Source organism: Mytilus galloprovincialis, chromosome 4, assembly GCF_965363235.1.
Source record: "Mytilus galloprovincialis chromosome 4, xbMytGall1.hap1.1, whole genome shotgun sequence".
Lineage (NCBI taxonomy): Eukaryota > Metazoa > Mollusca > Bivalvia > Mytilida > Mytilidae > Mytilus > Mytilus galloprovincialis.
In genome coordinates, this window is record NC_134841.1 from 34,484,111 (window position 1) to 34,503,905 (window position 19,795).

General features: G+C 31.8%; 1 protein-coding gene across 6 annotated transcripts in view; it reads left to right on the top strand.

The window, feature by feature from the left end:
* The window catches only part of LOC143071969 (hydroxylysine kinase-like), a 38,608-nt gene that overhangs the window by 4,607 nt on the left and 14,206 nt on the right, over positions 1-19,795 (top strand). For 3 of the 6 annotated variants that reach the window (XM_076246694.1, XM_076246693.1, XM_076246698.1), the window contains exons 2-6: positions 9,070-9,429; positions 9,887-10,000; positions 11,475-11,605; positions 12,859-13,033; positions 14,079-14,611. The exons of 1 other annotated variant lie outside the window; for it this stretch is intronic. In XM_076246694.1, coding sequence (XP_076102809.1) covers positions 9,084-9,429; positions 9,887-10,000; positions 11,475-11,605; positions 12,859-13,033; positions 14,079-14,563 — 1,251 coding nt within the window. In that variant the 5' untranslated portion in view covers positions 9,070-9,083 and the 3' untranslated portion in view covers positions 14,564-14,611. Of the gene's footprint in view, positions 1-8,295; positions 8,622-9,069; positions 9,430-9,886; positions 10,001-11,474; positions 11,606-12,858; positions 13,034-14,078; positions 14,612-19,795 lie in introns of those variants that run through there. 2 more of the 6 variants (XM_076246696.1, XM_076246697.1) reach the window with 2 other exon arrangements.

The following is a 19,795-nucleotide window of genomic DNA, read 5'->3' on the forward strand; positions in this document are numbered from 1 at the left end:
AGGATATTTAACATTTACCATTTATCATTTGTTTTGAAACAATTGAAGTCAATGAGAGATTGTCGGAATATAGCGTTGGTTTAAACTAAATCGTGAAATTTTACTTAGACCTGGGATGTACCTTTCTATTGAATGTATATATAAAAAAAATGATTTTATTTGTCTTCGACTTAAGTTTTGTTTCTCCACTTCGTATTGTAATACATTTAAAAATCTGATATGACAGACACAGAAGTCCAATAACAATATAACTTTATTCCAGTTAACAACACCGCTAAATGTACATAAAAAATACTAGAACTTTCTACCATTATTCAATTATCTTATATGTTGTTCAATTGTTTTGAATTTTTCAGATATATTTTAAGGAAACTTGTCAATGCTCACAACTAACTTAAGCCTGGTATAAATTAATGATGTCAGATAAGTTCTGTTTATAATGCAGTGAACATTAAATAAATAATCATAGAACTATTGTATGTAACCTTAAACCTGTAATTTACATTATGGTTTTTTTAACAAGGCTAAGACTTAAAATTTGATAATCTTCCTGTCAACGTCAATAACGGAACTCGTGCGTCTTTTTTGTTGAAAACTTGTATACCAATCAGAATAAGACGAATAGAAACTAATACAACTAAAATAAAATCGCGAATTAGCAGTAAATCCATCTGATCGGATGTAATACCGCTCGATAAATAAAGACAACAGTAGTATATCGCTGTTTGAAAGTCATAAATCGATTGAGAAAAAAACATATCAGTGCTACAAATAAAACTGCTGGAAACACATCACCTATAAGAAGAAAACAACGAAACAACAGAAACACTGAAGTAAACTAAAAACAACGACAATGCAACACACACATAAACGCACTATAAGATAACAATTGCCATTTTCCTGACTTGGTACATTTAATGAAAATCTTGTGGGTTGACCTGGTTTTGTGGCTAGCCAAACCTTTTATGGCAATGTTAAATAACACTAAAATGTTACCATTACATGACAGAAATACAGAACAAACAAATGCAGAACATTAAGGACAGAGTAAAACACAAATACACAATACAATAGCCCATTTCGACATGCTAAATACTTTAAAATAACAACGAACACGTAAAACAACATAGGACCGCACACAAAACAGCACAAAAGAACCACGAACTGTCTTTCACATGACTGGGTCAACGCCACAAAAGTGACATCACAGTAAACTTTCTACAACTTTTTGATACTATTCAAGATCAGGTTCGTAACTATATCATCTGATCTTCATTCGAAAAAAGGTGACCGATTCACTCGAAAAAAAGTGAATCTCCGCCGGACGCTACAACTATCGTCAGTTTGTCCAAACAAATTATTCGTTTTTACTCAAGCAGTTTCTTAGCACAGTATAGAACAGGCCTCCGTATACGTATACAAAGTTTGTTATATAATATAATTATGTTTGTCAGTGTAGAAATCATGTCAAGGAAAATAAAGTTATATAATATTTTTGTTTTGGTATGAAAAAAATCGTATACTCACGCATCGTTCAAATATCTATCATCTAAGTTACCTGACTAACAAATCATTACTACCCATTTTACCTAAATTATATCCCCTGATAAGAAAACAATACGCAATCTGCAAGATGATGTGGTAACTGTTGAATAAATTTTTCACTGATCGAATGTAATACCGCTCGATAAATAAAGACAACAGTAGTATATCGCATTTCGAAAGTCATAAATCGATTGAGAAAAAAAAAACATATCCGTGCTACAAATAAAACCGCGGGAAACACATATACTATAAGAAGAAAACAACGAAACAACAGTGACAAGAACATAATGAATATAAACAAAAAGGTGTTGAATTATTGCCAATAAGGCAAATCTCCACAAGAGACCAAAATGACACAGAAATTAACAACTATATGTCACCGAGACATTTATTTACAAAATTATTAACAAAAAACAAATAAGTAACACAGCAATAAACGACAACCGCCCAATAACAAGCCAAGCCTTGACTTGGGACAGGTACATACATAATGTGGCGGGGTTAAACATATTATTTGGTTCCCAGTCTTTCTATTAGTCCTGGGACAGTGGTCCAACAGAACAATACAAGAACTATTCACATTAATCAATTAACATCGCATATGAAGAACAGAAGCAAACAACAAACACTCAATTACAGGCTGTTGACTTGGCACAGGCACATATAGGGTGTGGTGGTGTTACACATATCAGCGGGCGTCGAACCCTCCCCTAACATAAGGAAAGTGGTGTAACAATACAAAGTAAGAACAAAGCATACAAATCAGTTGAAAAGGGCTCAACTCATAAGATAAAGACGTCATAAACAGTCAAGAGAAAAACATGACCTTGTGCATTGCTAAGATACAGGTATCGACAGATTGTAGAGCCCTAAATGTGCATTTGTAATAACAATTATAATAATTACTTTGCTTTATTAATTTACTGATAGAAAAACAATATTAATACCAATAAAACCAAAAAAGATCTAATTACAGCGTTGAGTTGGTTACCTTTTAGAATAAGTTTATTTTAAGGATCAATAAGTTTACCTGGATCGTTTTGATATTTCCAGGCTCGTTAAACAACATTTACGTAAAAATGAAGATGTGTTTTCCCTCACTTAATTATTTTACAGGTGAAACCAAACCTCAAAACCAAATCTGTATATCATTTGAATAATCTACGAAAGGTTTTGAGTAATTTGTGGTGAAAAAATGCTTGACTTAATAATTTAACTTTAATACATAGATTACGTTCATCAAAATCCAAAATGTCACAACATACACGGGCATATCGAATGAGTTGTGATTTCGAAACCCCGTAAAATGGTGCCAAAGGAACATCACTATCCAAAAAAATGGAAATAAACAATAGGGAACAAACAATCGTCCCTTTTGTCGTAAAATTTATTTTACAGTTATAGTTGTAAAACTGAAATACCGATATCATTGAAAAGACAGTTATTACTGTCTATATTTTATTCTTGATTAATTAATGAAAAATATCATCAAGATAACGGGAAGTGTTGTTGAATTTGTCAATTAAATGCAATTCAGACGGGTCTTTACTGAGTTTGGTCAAAAACTGTGATTCATAACAGTGCAAGAACAAGTCTGCAATTGATAGGAATACCTACAACCTTTTGATAAACTTTGTTGTCGACACGTTCATAAATACGTATATATAGTATCAAGGAGAAAATTAACAGCTTCAAATATCTCATCATACCTCCAGTAAGTATATCTAGCATATTTACCTTCTCATTATAAAAGAACCAGGTTCAATCCACCATTTTCTACACTTGAAAATGTCAGTCCCAAGTCAGGAATATGACAGTTGTCCATTCGTTTGATATTATTTTATCATTCGATTTTTCCATTTGTTTAGGGGCTTTCAGTTTTGAATTTTCCTCGGCGCTCAGTATTTTTGTGATTTTACTTTTTAAATGAGTTACAAAAAAGATATTTACATTCAGATTTACCAAACGACATGACCAATAGGAATTTCATCACACATTGTGAAACGGTTTTATAATACTCTTACACTAGTCAAATGATATCAAAACGTGTCGTACCATGCATGTTTACTCTTAATTGTTAAGTATAAATAAGGCGTTTTTCTCTCAACAGGTCACGTTTTATTACAGCTTATAAACGAATTCGAGCTTATTTTTCGTACTGGTATTATTTCATTGTAAACATATTAATAAAAACGTTTCTCGGTTTATTTTATTATTTTTTTACAGCTTCATTTTCTTTAATCGGTTAAAACTATTTCTGCTGTAATCAATACTTCTAATATACATACTGCGTCTGAAAGTAAATATTTATTAACAAAAGGTGTAGGTTTCGTTAATTCAATACTGCAGGTATAGTTTAAATTATCAGTCGTAACGATGGAAAGGACACTTGTTTATTGATATACGACAAATAACCTACATGTTTTTTTAAAAAAAAACCCAAATGTAACAAATGTAACTTGAAAGTCTATGTCGATTATTTTCACTGCCCCCTTTTTCATTTGGACCAAGATGACCGAATGCAGTTCTATATCGATTCGAAGCAAAAGCTTGCTATCTAGCATATATTTGTTAAGCAAAACAGGATACCTTCGTAGTTCGAAGTATGTTGGAATCGGGTGACATTTCTCTCGAATGTACATATTTATATGTTAGCTCCTCAAATCACTTCCTATTATTTTGCATAGACCCCCTTAATAATTGACTACGCTTTGAATACATGCATTACCTACATGTGTTGCCTTGTTCTATTTGCCCCTGTGTTTGTTTAATAACAAATTCGGCACACGTAATTTAATGACAAACTAACAAAACAATAGGTACACAAATAGTGATTCTGTTTTCTAACACTTTTTTTCCTTTTTATACTACTACATTCATACTAAATCAACCTTTAATATAGTGACCGAAACGCAAAGTGTTTCACTTCATGTCCATCCACTATCTGTCACGGTTTATTAGTTATTTTAGTAACAAGTGTAAAATTATTTTACATTATATTGTATGCTGATCACCTTTATACATGTATAAACAGGTACAGATGCAAAATAGTGTAAAATTGCCTATATATTGTCTTTTGAAATACAATGTACAATGAAAATTCCTCTTTATTTAATCGTGAAGCCACGTTCCCCACTTCTTTTCTGGTAAGACACATACATGATGCCAGAACCTAATACTCAATATCATAGGAGTTAAATTAGTATTTATGATAAAATGTATTATCCATCCAGCATGAATTTGTTTTAGAAGCGTATAATCTAATCTTAAAATGCTTTATTCCAGAATATAGATTAAAGCCATTTTCATACCCATAACAATGCAAACGTCAACGGAAATGCTAACATGGAATATACATACTTATATATTCTCGCTGTGTTGAAGACACATTGGTTGCCAATCCCTATTGATGAAAATGTATTATGTCAGTGCATGAAACAATGCTTTAACTAACTTTTAAATAAATCAAAAATACTTTTCATACACGAAACAATGCAATAGACCAGTTTGATGATGCTGTATTAAAACGTACATTTCATACAAAGGCTATTCAAATAATATATATGTTAGTGTACCGATATGGACTGCATACAGTAAATATTTCGTGGTGTAAACAATCTTTATGTGAGGTCAGACATTTGATTGAGACGTACGTACACATAGACATTAAAACGGATAAAGGTGTTTGTGGGGTTTTTTTTACAGAAAATACACTCTAAATGTTTCGTTTACGGTTTATTGTGATGAAAACATATATTATCGTTCTAGAAATGGAAATTAAAACAAAACATCGTTCTAATGCTCCTACTAGTATTGTATTGTCGAAATAGCTGTAAATCGATCTGATCGCATATGATGTCATTTTGGAAACATTGCTAGCCGCAAAACCAGGTTCAACCCACCGTTTGTTTCTTAAAATGTCCTGTACCAAGTCAGGAAAATGGCAGTTGTTATCTTATAGTTCGTTTCTGTGTGTGTTGCATCGTGATTGTCGTTTTGGTTATTCGTTGCACTTCAGTGTTCCTGTTGTTTCGTTGTATTCCTCTAATAGTTGATGTGTTCACCTGAGTTTTAGTTTGTTACCCGGATTTGTTTTCTCTAAATTGATTAATGACTTTCGAACAGCGGTATACTACTGTAGTCTTTATCTTAACTCGGAAAAAGTTGACCGATTCACTAAAATAAAACACGATCTAAGTTGGAAGCTATACCTACCGTGGACACGTTAATATCCATTCTCAAGTTTTTGAAAAACGAGACAAGTAGTAATCATTTCCTTGTGTTATATGTGCTTTAGCAGTTGTCTTAAATTTCAAGGAACTTAATACTTACAGCTATTAACCGACTTGTCCACCATGCTGAAATATAATTTTTTTTTAATATTGCATGAAAACCATAGTAGATAAATGAGAGGTAATGTTTGACAGACGAGCTAGTTCCTGGTAAAATTATGTTTTATTAACACAAAGACATTTATATGCGTTTTTTAATCTGAATTTATATTCGGATAACCAACTTAGCACACGTCGGACATTTAAATGAATCATTTTATTATGCATTATAAATGTAGTTTACATGTTTTTCATATATAACCTTATTGTGCAAATTTAAACAAATGGCTTATTGTCCTACTGCTTCAGTGTGGAAACAAGAGTGCAAAGATCTACAAACATGTAGATTGAAGGATATTTAACATTTACCATTTATCATTTGTTGTGAAACAATTAAAGTCCATGAGAGATTGTCGGAATATAGCGTTGGTTTAAACTAAATCGTAAATACAAATGAAATTTTACTTAGACCTGGGATGTACCTTTCTATTGAATGTGATTGAGCATGTGTTTTGTTGTGGAGAACGGGATGCCCAAAACAATCGGAACCTGGATGGCGGAGAAAGATTGAATTGGAATAAATCGATTTTAGTGATTCGTATAACATTGGGATTAATAATTAATGTTACTGCCTTTATAACTGTATGTGTAGTAAACAAGGAAACATTCGTAGAAGGGAAGACTGCTCGAGGATTATTTATCACTATCGTTGTGTTTACTGTGTTAGCATATCTTGCTATGGAAGTATTAGTGTGGTTAGACACAAGTGGTGCTGATAGTAAGCATATTCTTCTGTATATGATACCGTACAGAACATTTGAAATAAAATTTGATATCTTAGTTTGTTTTTACAGTTTGGTGTTATCATATTGGAATATGAAATTGTTTACCACTACTACAACTGTACTTGCTATTGTAGATTTAGTTGTGAATATTATCATACTTGGAAGAAATTATTATGACTATGACAACAAAAACATTACAATCATAATAATGTTATGTGGTATCTTACTTCCACCATTTTTACCAATTGTTGCTTTCATGTCAATAATACGAAACAAATAAATGTAACATGATTAACCTACGCTATGTTTCCAATTAACACTTATATAACCAATCAAGTCATTCTTTAAACCTAACATATTCTTTTGTTAGTAGTTGCAACGCATTTCCATATTTGTTTGATATTGTTTTGTTAATTTGAATGTTCAGTTTTCACCTTGTAGAACGCCACATAAGGGCTATGAATGAAACTGGAAGGTGATTCAGTAGCAGCGAGGAACGCAAAAATAAGATTATTAAAAGTGTGCTATGTGGTTATTTTTTTTAAAGATTTTTTTTCACAAAGTAAAGTATTTAAGGATTGAACTTGCATTTGAAACCTCAGATTTTGCGACAATGAAAAGTAAAATCTCAAAAATACCGAACTCAGGAAAATCCAATCGGAAAATGAGGATGAGTGTTTGAGAAAAACATAGTAATGTGGAAGTATTCCTTGCAATGCAATATTTGGGGCTTACAATTCTCCCCAAAAAAGATGTGATACCTTAACCTATCTCGATTTTCCCCTCTCTTCGAATCCGCCGACCTAGTATCATACAAAGCAACCCTCTCAGCCCCAAGGAGGAGTTTTACACGGTGAGCTTTGTCCAATGTGTGAAATCTTTATCAATTTCAAAATAATTGTATTGATTGTTTATTTGATGGCTGCTTAATATGCGAAAGACAAGCAGAGCTATTTACATTTATAACAATTGATATTCATGTATATATTAAGCTAATCAAACAAATAATTTCACTGGCTGTAATCACTGTGTTAGGTGCTAATGGGTGAGCCATTTGATTTTGTTTATAAATCACTACATATTATCCTATCATAATAACGATACAGTTAAATTTGCAGTGGATTGGTTAATATGAAGCAAGTTTTCTAGATTACAATTTTGGCAATTTTGATTGTTAAGAATTTGTTGGCATTTATTGCGTACAACCCTATTTTATCTCCGCACTCAGCGAAGTGACATAAATGTTATATTTTGCTGATTGTCGTACTTGTTTGTCTGGATACGCTGAATCGTGGCAATGTTAGTTAACACTGCATGTACATGCATATTGTGTCATAAGAATTTTTTTATTCTGATATTTCCTATAGAGGGAAAATTGGTGTGAAATCAACAATATACAAGTTGTTGATGAATTCAAATATGGCAGCTTTAAAACTAGTTATTGTTGAAATGTTGTCATGTCGAACACATTTATGCATACAACAAAACATTAACAATTACAAACTTATTGAATAATGAAATAATAAAATTGATATTGAATGTAAATGCTTATTTATCTGAAAGCATATGAATTGTTAAAGTCCTTGATCGCATATAAATAAACATATAATCATATAATATACTTTATACATTTTTGATAAAAAAAAAAATTAAATCATTCGTATATGTTAAATATGTCGTCTTAAGCGTCACGTTATGATTTGCAAATTCATAATAAATGAACTATGTCTCTATGTGACTTAACACTTGTTCAGCCACCTGTAACAATTTTAACACTTGTAATCCACTGGCTTTCTACGTATTTACCCACAAATCAAAATAGAATCTATAATGGATTAAGGAAGTAAACTGGCAGTATGGTATGATGAAAACACAATACATGTTAAAATGTATTTTATAAAATCAGTTCACTACATCAATATTTAGATTTATTATTCATCAAGCTTATAGACTAATTTGAGTACGTTTTTTTTCATGTAGAAACCAATGTGCATGACTATATGATAAACATTTTGCTAAATATAGGCCTGAATTGGTAGTCTTTATTTTAATTCATTTTTTGTTAGTCACCTTTATTATGAACGCTCAAAGCCAAACATTTGTATGCCCTATGCGGAATGTTCTTTGTTGAAGGCTGTACGGTGAACTATAGTTGTTAATAACTGTTTCATTTGGTCTCCTTTGGAGAGTTGTCTCAATAGCAATCATGCCACATCTTCTTTTCTAAATAATAAAAATATGGCCTCGATCGTAGAAATAATGTCGGTATGCGCTAGGACCTGAAAATTTATTTGGCGAATACACATAGTTGATACGTAACATTATTCTTTCCTATACTATTTGTATTTATCGTACGTTGTAGCGGGGAGAAACATATTTAAATGGAACATAATATTGCCGTTTTCTAGTTTGCAGTGTTTAGATGAATAGTGAAGAAAAAATGTCTAACAGAAAACCATTTGAAGGCGATTTATTGTCGAAAACTATATCAAAAGATGAACTCAAAAAATCAGAAGAATTCAAAGCCATGGTGAGACAATACCAACAATTAAAGCCAATCCTGCCAGCTTCATTTGTTACGAATGTGACGTCAAAGTTGTATGGAATGACAGTCGCAGAATATCAGAAATTAGACGGTTATGATGACATTAACTACCATATTATCGTAGATCAAGCCATCAATAACAACTATATGATTGACTTCCGTCCAGGAGGCTACGTACTGAAGGTCCTTAATTCCAAGGACTCACAGAACACCTCCCTCATTGGTATGCATTGAAAGCATTCTGTACATGATTTTTCAAAAACATTAAAAACTGGATATTAATTCATTTTAAACTTAAGCACTTATATTACCTTTGCCGTATTTGGCACAACTTTTTAGAATTTCGGGTCCTCAATGCTCTTACACTTTGTACTTGTTTGGCTTTATAACTTTGATAACTAATTAGGTTATATTCATAAGGTTATTTCGCATTTACAATGGTTCAAAGTTTTCTTCAAGTGAAGCAAAAATGATAAACAAAAAACAAAAACGTAATATGTCTTGTATACTTTTAATCCAATTGTAAGAGTACATCACACAATAAATACGATATAGATGATCGAATATAAATAGAGATATTCGGGAACAATTTGAAGCCTAAACGTCATACTAAAATATTTGCTATATTTATTAAATGAGTTCCCTGTTATAGTGTGCATTGTTTGTTTGTTTCAAAACAGAGGCCATGAATTTAGTTCTGGATCATCTCAGGAAGAAATCTTTTCCTGTACAGGCATTTGTATCAAATATTAATGGTGAGATGTGGTCCAGTGAAACAGTTGTCACTGAATTAGGTAAATATACATAATTTATTTCAAATAACTGTCATTATATGTTTGAAAAGAATGTTCAAATAACAACAAATCGACTTAAAGTAATAATCGTTATTAAATTGAAGCATTTATAATATATTTGTACGGTTAAGCATGAAAGAACATCATTATCAGAATGACATGCCAATTCGTTTCGGAATACGTAAGTTCTCCTAGGATTTTGGTGTGGTTTGTTTTCTAATTTGTTGTTCTGACATGAACATATACACTGACCGACTTTAGAAACGCAACATTAGATTTTTCTTTTTAATTCCAATTTTCAAATATGCATTTTTTTGTAGGCAAACTTACGAACAGAAAGTTCTTTCATTACTTCAATGTAAAAAAATGCAGTTCGAAAGTTGAATTGATTACGTCATTTTCAATGTTCAAATATTGTGGTATACACGGAAACCCTGGTTTTCCCTTTACCAATGAACGTGTCACCGTCAAAAGCAATGACTGCCTGTAACAAACGCCAAAATGATTGTCAGAAAGGTCAACCAATTCTGTTCGGCACGTTTTGGTTTCTATTTTGCACCTTATGATTTTGCCGTTGTTCCACCCATTACAATGGATTTTGGCAATTAAGCGGTTTAAACTTTAAGGCTATAAATTTTGTTCTGCAGTCGATTCTTTGGCAATTCAGTTAATGGGAAAAATTTATGGCATAAATCTGTGCAAAATTTCATTCATCAATTTGGTAAGCAGTTAAAGTTGAGGCCGTAGATCTGTCTCGCAAATGACGTTGTGTAATCAAATTCTTTTGACGTTGCATTGTCACTACATGTTGATCTGGTCGTTGATTGTTATCAACAAATCCCGTCTACCGATATCATTGAAGGAAGGACAATAAGACGAGTTTCTGACGTCAAATTGTCTTGTTGTAGCACGTTCATGTTTTCCTGTTTGCAGTATTTTAATGGGTTGATTCAGTTTTTTATTCCTCAGTCTTGGCAATATGGAGATGTAACATTTTAAAATTATTTAAGTCTGGCAAAGGATTGAACGAACTGTTTCACAAAGAAAAAAAATTAAAAAATCTTTTATTGGCTCGAAATTTCGCTTTCTGGAATTCGTGCGATCTCAATAATCTGGTATGTTCAATAACCACAGGTAAGTCAGATGTTGCTTTTTTTCGAAAGAGAAAGAGGTATAATGAGCATGAATAGTAGTTGGATAAGGTTAAAACATGATTTGGTTAAAAAAAATCTTCAAAATGAGTGTTGCGTTTTTAAAGTCAGTCAGTATATGTTGTTAATACATTTTTTTTCAATTTTTCCTTGATTTAATTTTTATTTAATGAGAATTTTAGAGGATTTGCGAAATATCTCCGTGTTCCTTTTGATTATATAACTCTTAAATCAAAAGCATCATACATCCTCTGGGTTATCTATCTTTGTGGCTTTTATCACTCTGGTTAAGGTAAATTTATCTATGTTGAGTTTATTTTCAGGTACCAAAAGCAAATATATTGTTTCAATGTTGACCTACCTGGAAGGCAAAACAATGACGAGTAAACAAATAAATCCTTCCTCCCTGTATAATATTGGAATACATGCTGGACTATTACAGAATGCATTAGAGGTATCACATCATTTTTTTTTAAATAAAAGCATGTTTTACCTTTCAATCACAAAGGATTTGAATTATAAAACAAAATTAAAGAAAGATAATCCAACACTTCGCTCCTCACACACACACAATAACCCGAAACAAGATTGACAGTATAAAAACTTTTCATACCATCCCTGGTGCATATACTGATACACATGTTCATTCGTCCATATATCCATTTAGCTATTTCATCCGTCGGTTAAATTATTTTTGTTCAAATAAAAACCGAAATTTCGCTTGATATTTTACACACTGTCCATATTGAAAGATCATCCAACACCCAATGAAACTAGTGTAAAGACGATATAAGTAGAAAAACTTTATCTCTTGTAATTCAAAACACAGGTATTGACAGATTGTAGAACCGTGATTTAGCATAAATTATGTATATGTAGTTAACAGTAATACTAGCCTGGTTTTAGTTCAACAATAACAAAATCAATATCAATACCAATAACAACAATATTCAAAGATCCAATCACAGTGATGAATTGATAATTTTTTAGGTGTAATATCACCAAATCACAGTACAATTTCTTGAAAACTATTACGTGCAAATCAATGATGGTATTACACCTTTTAAAATAAGTTTATTTAAAAGATTGATAAGTTTATCCTGGTATAGCGAACGTGTATATAAACACCGTAATATGGTGCCAAATAAACATTCGACTTGACATATAATGTTTTTGTATCTTAAAGCAATTATTCAACTATTATATATGTACAGGTCAAGATCGATTGTAACAAATGATTCTTCGATTTGTAACTAAATCTACTAATTTTAATATATAATATTGGTTAAGATTTAATCATCTGTCTTCGTTTAAAAATAAGAAGACTGATTCGGTCTAACTCTGTACAAATAAAGGTTTAAACAGGTTCACGTCTTTTTACAATACATATGATGTGCATGTATTAATACTAACAGTTTTTTCAAGTATTAAAACAGACCTTTCAATTAAAAACCTTTTGTACTACTTATATCTAAAGCAAGTAAATGTTGAAAATATTTTGAAAGACATGGAAATTTTCAGAAGTCAAATAATTGGAAATTTCTCTTAATTGCTTCATTGAATGGCCATCTGGACTGTTTGATAAGTCTGTTTATTCCATATCGAGGTTTGAAGATATCGAGGAACAAATATGTCTTTACTGACAAGTATACGGATTTATGAAAAGATTAATCAAAGCTAACAGTAAATCTAATCTTTATTTTGTAGAATTTTGATAATGATTACCTGAGTAAAAGGGAAAACCAATGGGATTTACTACAGCTCCCAAGGCTTGTAAAATTTTTACCTGCTCTTGAACACCAGAAAGAGTTCCAGTTATTGAAGACGATCATGACAGATTTTAAGACAGACGTTGTCCCAGCTTTGAAACATCTAAAACAAGGTAAATAAAATGGACAGCTGAAAACTAGCAATGACAAAACAATTCACCTTTGTGTCTGTAAGTGAAAGTTTTAACTGAAAGCATTATTATTGAATGTAAAGACAGCATCAATATATCTAAAAGTTGTTTCGCTCATTGTGTTCCATTCTTGATTGCCTTACGTCTTTGTTTCATCAATATACACATGTATACGAGAACAAAAAAGGAATCATTGGAAAGTTGAGTTAGCAGTAGCTTTCCTATTATTTGAACAAAAGTACAATAAACATGGTGATTATTGGCACTTGGTGTCTTATCAGAATCATTGTAATTTTCAACTAGCAACATATGTTTCTACATAGAATAATAATAATAATAAACGATGAGAAACCTTGAATTGGGACTGGTATTGTTGAAAGGAGTAGGTCCAGTAAGACCCTTTTCTGACCCCAAAATATAGCAGTTTTACAAAATTGTTAAAATGTAAACTTGTAGTTATTTATTGGAAAGAAGAATGCTTCTGTTACTTAAATATGGGCTTTTTGTGACAATAAAATGCACATATATCGGGTACTAGCATCATTAAGTCATGCTAAATTACTGAAAACTCCACAATTTTACCAGTTAAGTTAAATTTTAGAGGGTTTCCGTCTTAAATGAAAGTGGCCGCATTTTAGTTCATTCTTAATATTGAAATGTAAGATGTATTTGATAATAATAGATAACATATATATAAAGGTTGAGGATGAACACGGATGCGGTCACTTTCATTTTGACAAAAAACATCTGAAAGTATTTTTTTTTTCTTTGCATATTTGATAGATTTTTCATGTTTAAGCTTGAATCGGAGCGTTTTAAAAGACTAAATCAGTTAAAATCTTTCACACAAAGTATTTGAATCAACAGAAATAGACATTTAAGTTATTAAAAATTGTCCAAAATCTTTCGTCAGATGAACCTGAAATTTGAGGCCAAAATAGGCCCTTTCCAGACCTACTCCTTTGTTTTTTTTCTAATACATTAGATATCAGGTGATTGTCATATATGACTTTTCTCTGAATTCCAGTTCTTATTCATGGCGATCTGAACGACGGTAATATCATTGTTAAAGAAGTGATGGAACGGGAAAACATCCCAAAGGAGAAAACAACATGTGATATTGTGGGCATCATCGACTTTCTTGACATGCAGTACAGTTATAATATAGTTGATGTTGCAATTTTAATAGCACATATGTCTGCTGAATGTACTTGTATGGACCCGATAGATGTTGGTGGACATATATTAGCTGGATATATGACGATAAAAGAATTGACCCACAATGAAAAGGACATTCTCAGACTTTTAATTTGCAGTCGATTGGCGCAACTGGTAATTTTGAACGAATTTACTCTTTTAATTGATCCACACAAGAAGAGTGTACGGTTATATCTTGAGAATTATAAACGAGTTATTTGGAAATTTTGGAAAACGTCAAAAACTGAACTTTATAGAAGATGGGATGTAGTATTGAGAGATTACAACATTGAAGATGTGTTTACTATTTTGTAGATATAAATCCATTTTCTTTTTTATTTCTAATAAAAATAAATTATGTGACATACTGTATTATTCTAGATATGACAAAGAGTTGGGTTACTTTTGTTTGTTTGTGTGTGTCCTAGTAGAATGAGTCTTCTTTTTCTTTTCTTCAGTTATACAACAAAACTGCAGGATACTGAAGATTACTTGTCGTTGCGCATGCGTGGAAAAATTTATTTTCTTGGAAATGCCAAAGAAAAAATATATACAAATTTGACAATTTGTATAAAAAAAGAAGATGTGATAAGATTGCCAATGAGACAACTCTCAACAAGAGACCAAAATGACATAGAATTTAACAACTATAGGTCACCGTACGGCCTTCAACAAAGTCCATACCGTATAGTCAGCTATAAAAGGCCCCGAAAATACAATGTAAAACAATTCAAACGAGAAAACTAACGGCCAAATTTATTTATAAAATATGAACGAAAAACAAATATGTAACACTAAAACAAACGACAACCACTGAATTACAGGCTCCTGACTTTGGACAGGCACATACATACAGAATGTGGCGGGGTTAATCCCGTTAGCCAGTGGCGTAGCTGGGTCATTTTTACGTATACGCCAGAACATTGGTGAGGGATATGAGGGATGCCAATCGCTCAATGTTAAAGTACCTGCTGGGAGTGGGTTCGAAAGGGACGAAGCCCCCGAAAGCTATGGAGGATGAGACTTTTGACTTCAAGATGGGTGGAAGACTTGATATAGCACGTCATATATCTAAATAATTTAACTATATTGCATTAAATTTAAAATTGGGCGAAGTCCGTGTACTTTAGAAGCTAACCTGTGTGTTTAAGAATATTCAATGCAATTCTTGAGGTCTATACAGTGGCGTAGCTGGGTCATTTTTACGTGTACGTGTACGCCCGAACCTTGGCGAGGGATATGAGGGGTGCCAACCGCTCAATGTTAAAGCACCTGCTGTAAGTGGGTTCGAAAGGGACGAAGCCCCCAAAAGCTATCGAGAATAAGATACTGTAAATTCAGAAATTATTGCGTGCATTTATTATTGCGATTTTGTCATTTTAGACTTAAATGCGATTTTAATTTTTACGATTTTGAGAAAAATCCTGTTAAATCCATATAAAATATTTCAAAATGCGAGTTTAAATTATTGCGTTTACAACTCAGTCGCATTTTGCGCAATAATAAAAACCTCGCATTAATTTCTGAATTTACAGTACCATAATGATTTCTGTCAGTAAAAAATCATACAATCGACAAAAGCACCTTATAATGAACACGAAAAAAGTTCTGGAACACCTAGGATTTCTTCCCACAAAAAGTGAATCAATGTATCATTCATTTAAAGGGATTTAAAAACAAATCTAAAATTTTCTTTTGATATTTTTTTCTTGATCTGGAATATTTCACGACAATCTATGAAGGTTTGTAAATTGAGCATGTAAAAAATTTTGCTTAAAGAAGAGTCCGGCTATCTGTCTATCAGAAAAGAACAGAAAATGAATGAAAACAAATGCTTTCAAAATTTTAGCTTTAGACATTAGTCATAGAAAAAGCTTCTTCGGCATTTTCATAAAATTCGATGAAGGTTCAACAAGTAGTTAATGTAATTGAGAAATAACAAAATGTGCGCCCAAACTGAGACCACTTATTAATTGCAGAAAGAAGTACATTTTGTCCTTAAAATGCGGGAAAATTAAAGATATAATTGCATTATTATTATTGCTCTGAATACTCTTTTGATCATAAACAGTTTCTGTCCAACTTTCGTAAAATTTCACGGAGATTCATTTAAAAGACTTTATCCACATTCGAAACCTTAATATTGACGCCGCTTTGTCTCGCTTTTGGGACATAAATCACAGGCTCGACAAAATACAAACAGCAGATAGTGACTGAATAGCTTTAAATATAAGAAAAGTACGTAGAATTCATAGTAGATTCAAACTTTTACAAAAGATTCGAACAAATATATTAAATGATCTATTGGAGAAAATTAAGTCCCTTTTTATTCAAAATTACAATCCATTGAAAAAAGAAGCACAAGGATGATGTTCTTTTGACCCGTTTTTCTTATTCTAATTTCTATGTCGATTATTTGTTTTATTTTCAAAATTCAAGTGTACGCCCGGGCGTTTTGACGTAAACGTAGCTACGCGCATGTAAGCGGGATCCCCTCCACATAAACTGAAAAATAAGGCTCTGTTTTGGGGTTTATGAAAAGAAATATATGTACCCAAGTATGTTACTACTGAATTATAGGTCATAATTGGTTTTACCATGGAAGTAATTAACATACTATATAGTAAAAAATCATTTCTATCGATCATCGCGGTAGGAAATCGTCAAGAACACAGTATTATTTTATTTAGGGAGTTCACTCTATACACGCAAATTTCATTAGTCTTCACTTCAAGGTTAATCGAGCAAATTTGAGCAAATTTTATTAAATAATGCTTTTTACAGGTTTTTTTTACTTTACTACGGGCTCATGAGGATCTTAAATCTGATCTTATTGCTGTGTTCACAATTATTATTCTACGTATTTCACCTGTATCGGTTTGGACAATTCCATGGACTATTCCATACACCATTATGCTTAAGGGGTTTTCATGTGTCGTGTCAAGATAATGTATGCTATTTACCGTTGTCTGCGACAAATATTTTTTTTCTGATAGTCATTTTTCTGAAAACCATTAAAATGTAGTTAACATATATATATATATATATTATCTGACTGTGTTCATTAACCAGGATGATTTGATTGTTAATAACAACACACACCTTAAATTCGTTTTGGTCTATCCCGTTTAACACATGGACATTTCCGCGGGAAATCTTCTATTGAGACGTAATTAATGGACGTAAATTTGGAATAATGCCTATTTAATGAGAAAATATATTGTTCTATGCGTTTGTATTTTTCATGAATTCAAAGGATTGAATGTGATTACATTTTCTACATCTTAATTTGACATCAGGTTTGTACACATTTAGTCTCCTCTCTATGTACATGTTACCAAGGATTTGTTTAGTAAGAAGGATTGGAATCTCGCGGTTTATCGTAATCTCTTCCGCGGCGAGACTTCGGTACTCGCCACTATTTCTACTACTACTAGACCTTTTCAACATCTCTCGACACCTACAGTTGAGAACGACTACGACACAACAGTGGTCAACAGCCTAATGATCTCCGATCAGGACAGTCAACGGATAGTACGTCCACGACTGGCACGTTCAATAAAACATTATTTGATTGGTCCGTTTCTAACTGTTACAATAAAGAAATTAAGGTTCATCATAACAAACGGACAAATATGGCTGTATTTACATGCCAAAAATTACTCTGAGTACAGACTTACCTGTGAAGTTGGAAAAGTTTTAATGCCTGGCATCCACTAGATATAATAAAGTTAAATGCATTTTGTGTTTCAGAAAGATAAAATCTCTTTTGGATTTTGATGGGCATTTTTTTTCCTTCATGCAAAAGGTGTGAAAATTAACTAAGTTGTGGAACAACTATGAGATGCTCCCTCAGGTAAAAAACCGGTTTGTATTGTTTTGATTGTCCTTAATTGACTTGGACAACAGGTATCTTCACAACTACAAAAAATGTATAGGTGAGTTAAGAGTTTATCTGAGTCAGTGAGTGGACAGTATCAAAGTAATTCAGGTGTTTGTTTATTTTTACACCTTCTGCAGAAAGAAAAAAAATGCCCATCAAAAACCAAGAAAGATTTTATCTTTCTTAAACCCAAAATGCATACAACTTTTATATATCTAGTGGATGCTAGGCATTAAAACTTTCAAAACAGCACAGGTAAGTCTGTACACAGAGTAGTTTTTGAGTTGAAAATACGGCCATATTTGTCCATTTGTTATGATGAACCTTAAATCATTTGATACTATAAATAAATTTGTCCTCGTTGTTATATATGTCGAGTTATCTCGCCTACAACAATCTTAGTATTTCGCATTTATATTATTTTTGTAAAAACAAGGATTTGTACAAAACAAATTATAGTTTCTATCATAAAAAAAATATAACTGATATATTATAGGATTAAACGCCTTTTTAAAAGAATTTATTGGTGTATAAACTCGACCAATTCACTATCAAACGAATAAAAATCTTTCGGACTTTTATGATATGATCTGATATGTTTGTGGCTGACTATAAGTCCAGTTTATACATCAACAAATTCCTTGAAAAGGGCGTTTAACTTTATGTTTGTGTTCTGTTATCTTCAAAACATTGTATTTCAAACTTTAATTAGTTTACATACTCTTTACCACTATGGCGAATATATATAACTATATTCATGTTAAAGATTATTTGTGTATGCATGTATATTTTTTGTTCCGTTGCAGGAAAATAAGTCATGTTGCACCTTTTTTTTTTTAATTTCTTGTCACTTCTGAATATACTTGAATCAAACTATACTACGTATAATATATTTTGATTGTATAATAGCAATAACGTTATATATATATATATATTGCAGATTGCAGAAAGTGTAAACAATTTCAGTAGAAATGGTCATAATATTTCCCAGTTAGTTAAAGATATGGAGAAAACCGCTGATGTTTTATGATTGGAAGAAATACCTTTAGCAATATTTAAAAAAATACTGCAGCATTTTAGAACTGATCACCACTTCACGATTCATTCAGTGAAACCTGGATATTTTGTTGGCACAGTCCTGTTAGACTCTGTACCGTATAACCGTCAATTTATTTAAAAAAAAAACCGTTATAATTTCAACATCTACTATGCAAAACACTTTATCACCAAAAGGATTAGATGCAGCAAGACAGTTGTATTTATACGAATTTACAAATCAGTGATTTTTGTTATAACGACTCTAATAAAGTTGTCATTTGTCCGAAGCCAACCATTGCAAAAACTTAGATTGACATGACCATTGATGTGGATATCAATAAAGATCTCAAGAAAGCTGTATCTACAGAATAAAGATACAAACAAATTGATGTTTGTCTCCTTTTCTAATTTAATGATAACAATATCACACTTAAGGATATTGTCAACTATATAAAAATAAGAGATGTGGCTTGCTACATGTAATTAGACAACTATCCACCAAAGTTAATATTTACTAAAGAAATATAAAGATTATTTGCTACATTTATAGGTAGATTATTCAATATGTTAGAGTAGGATTTTATTGCAAAAATACTTATTTTGCCTTTTTTTGTCAGCTAGCTCTA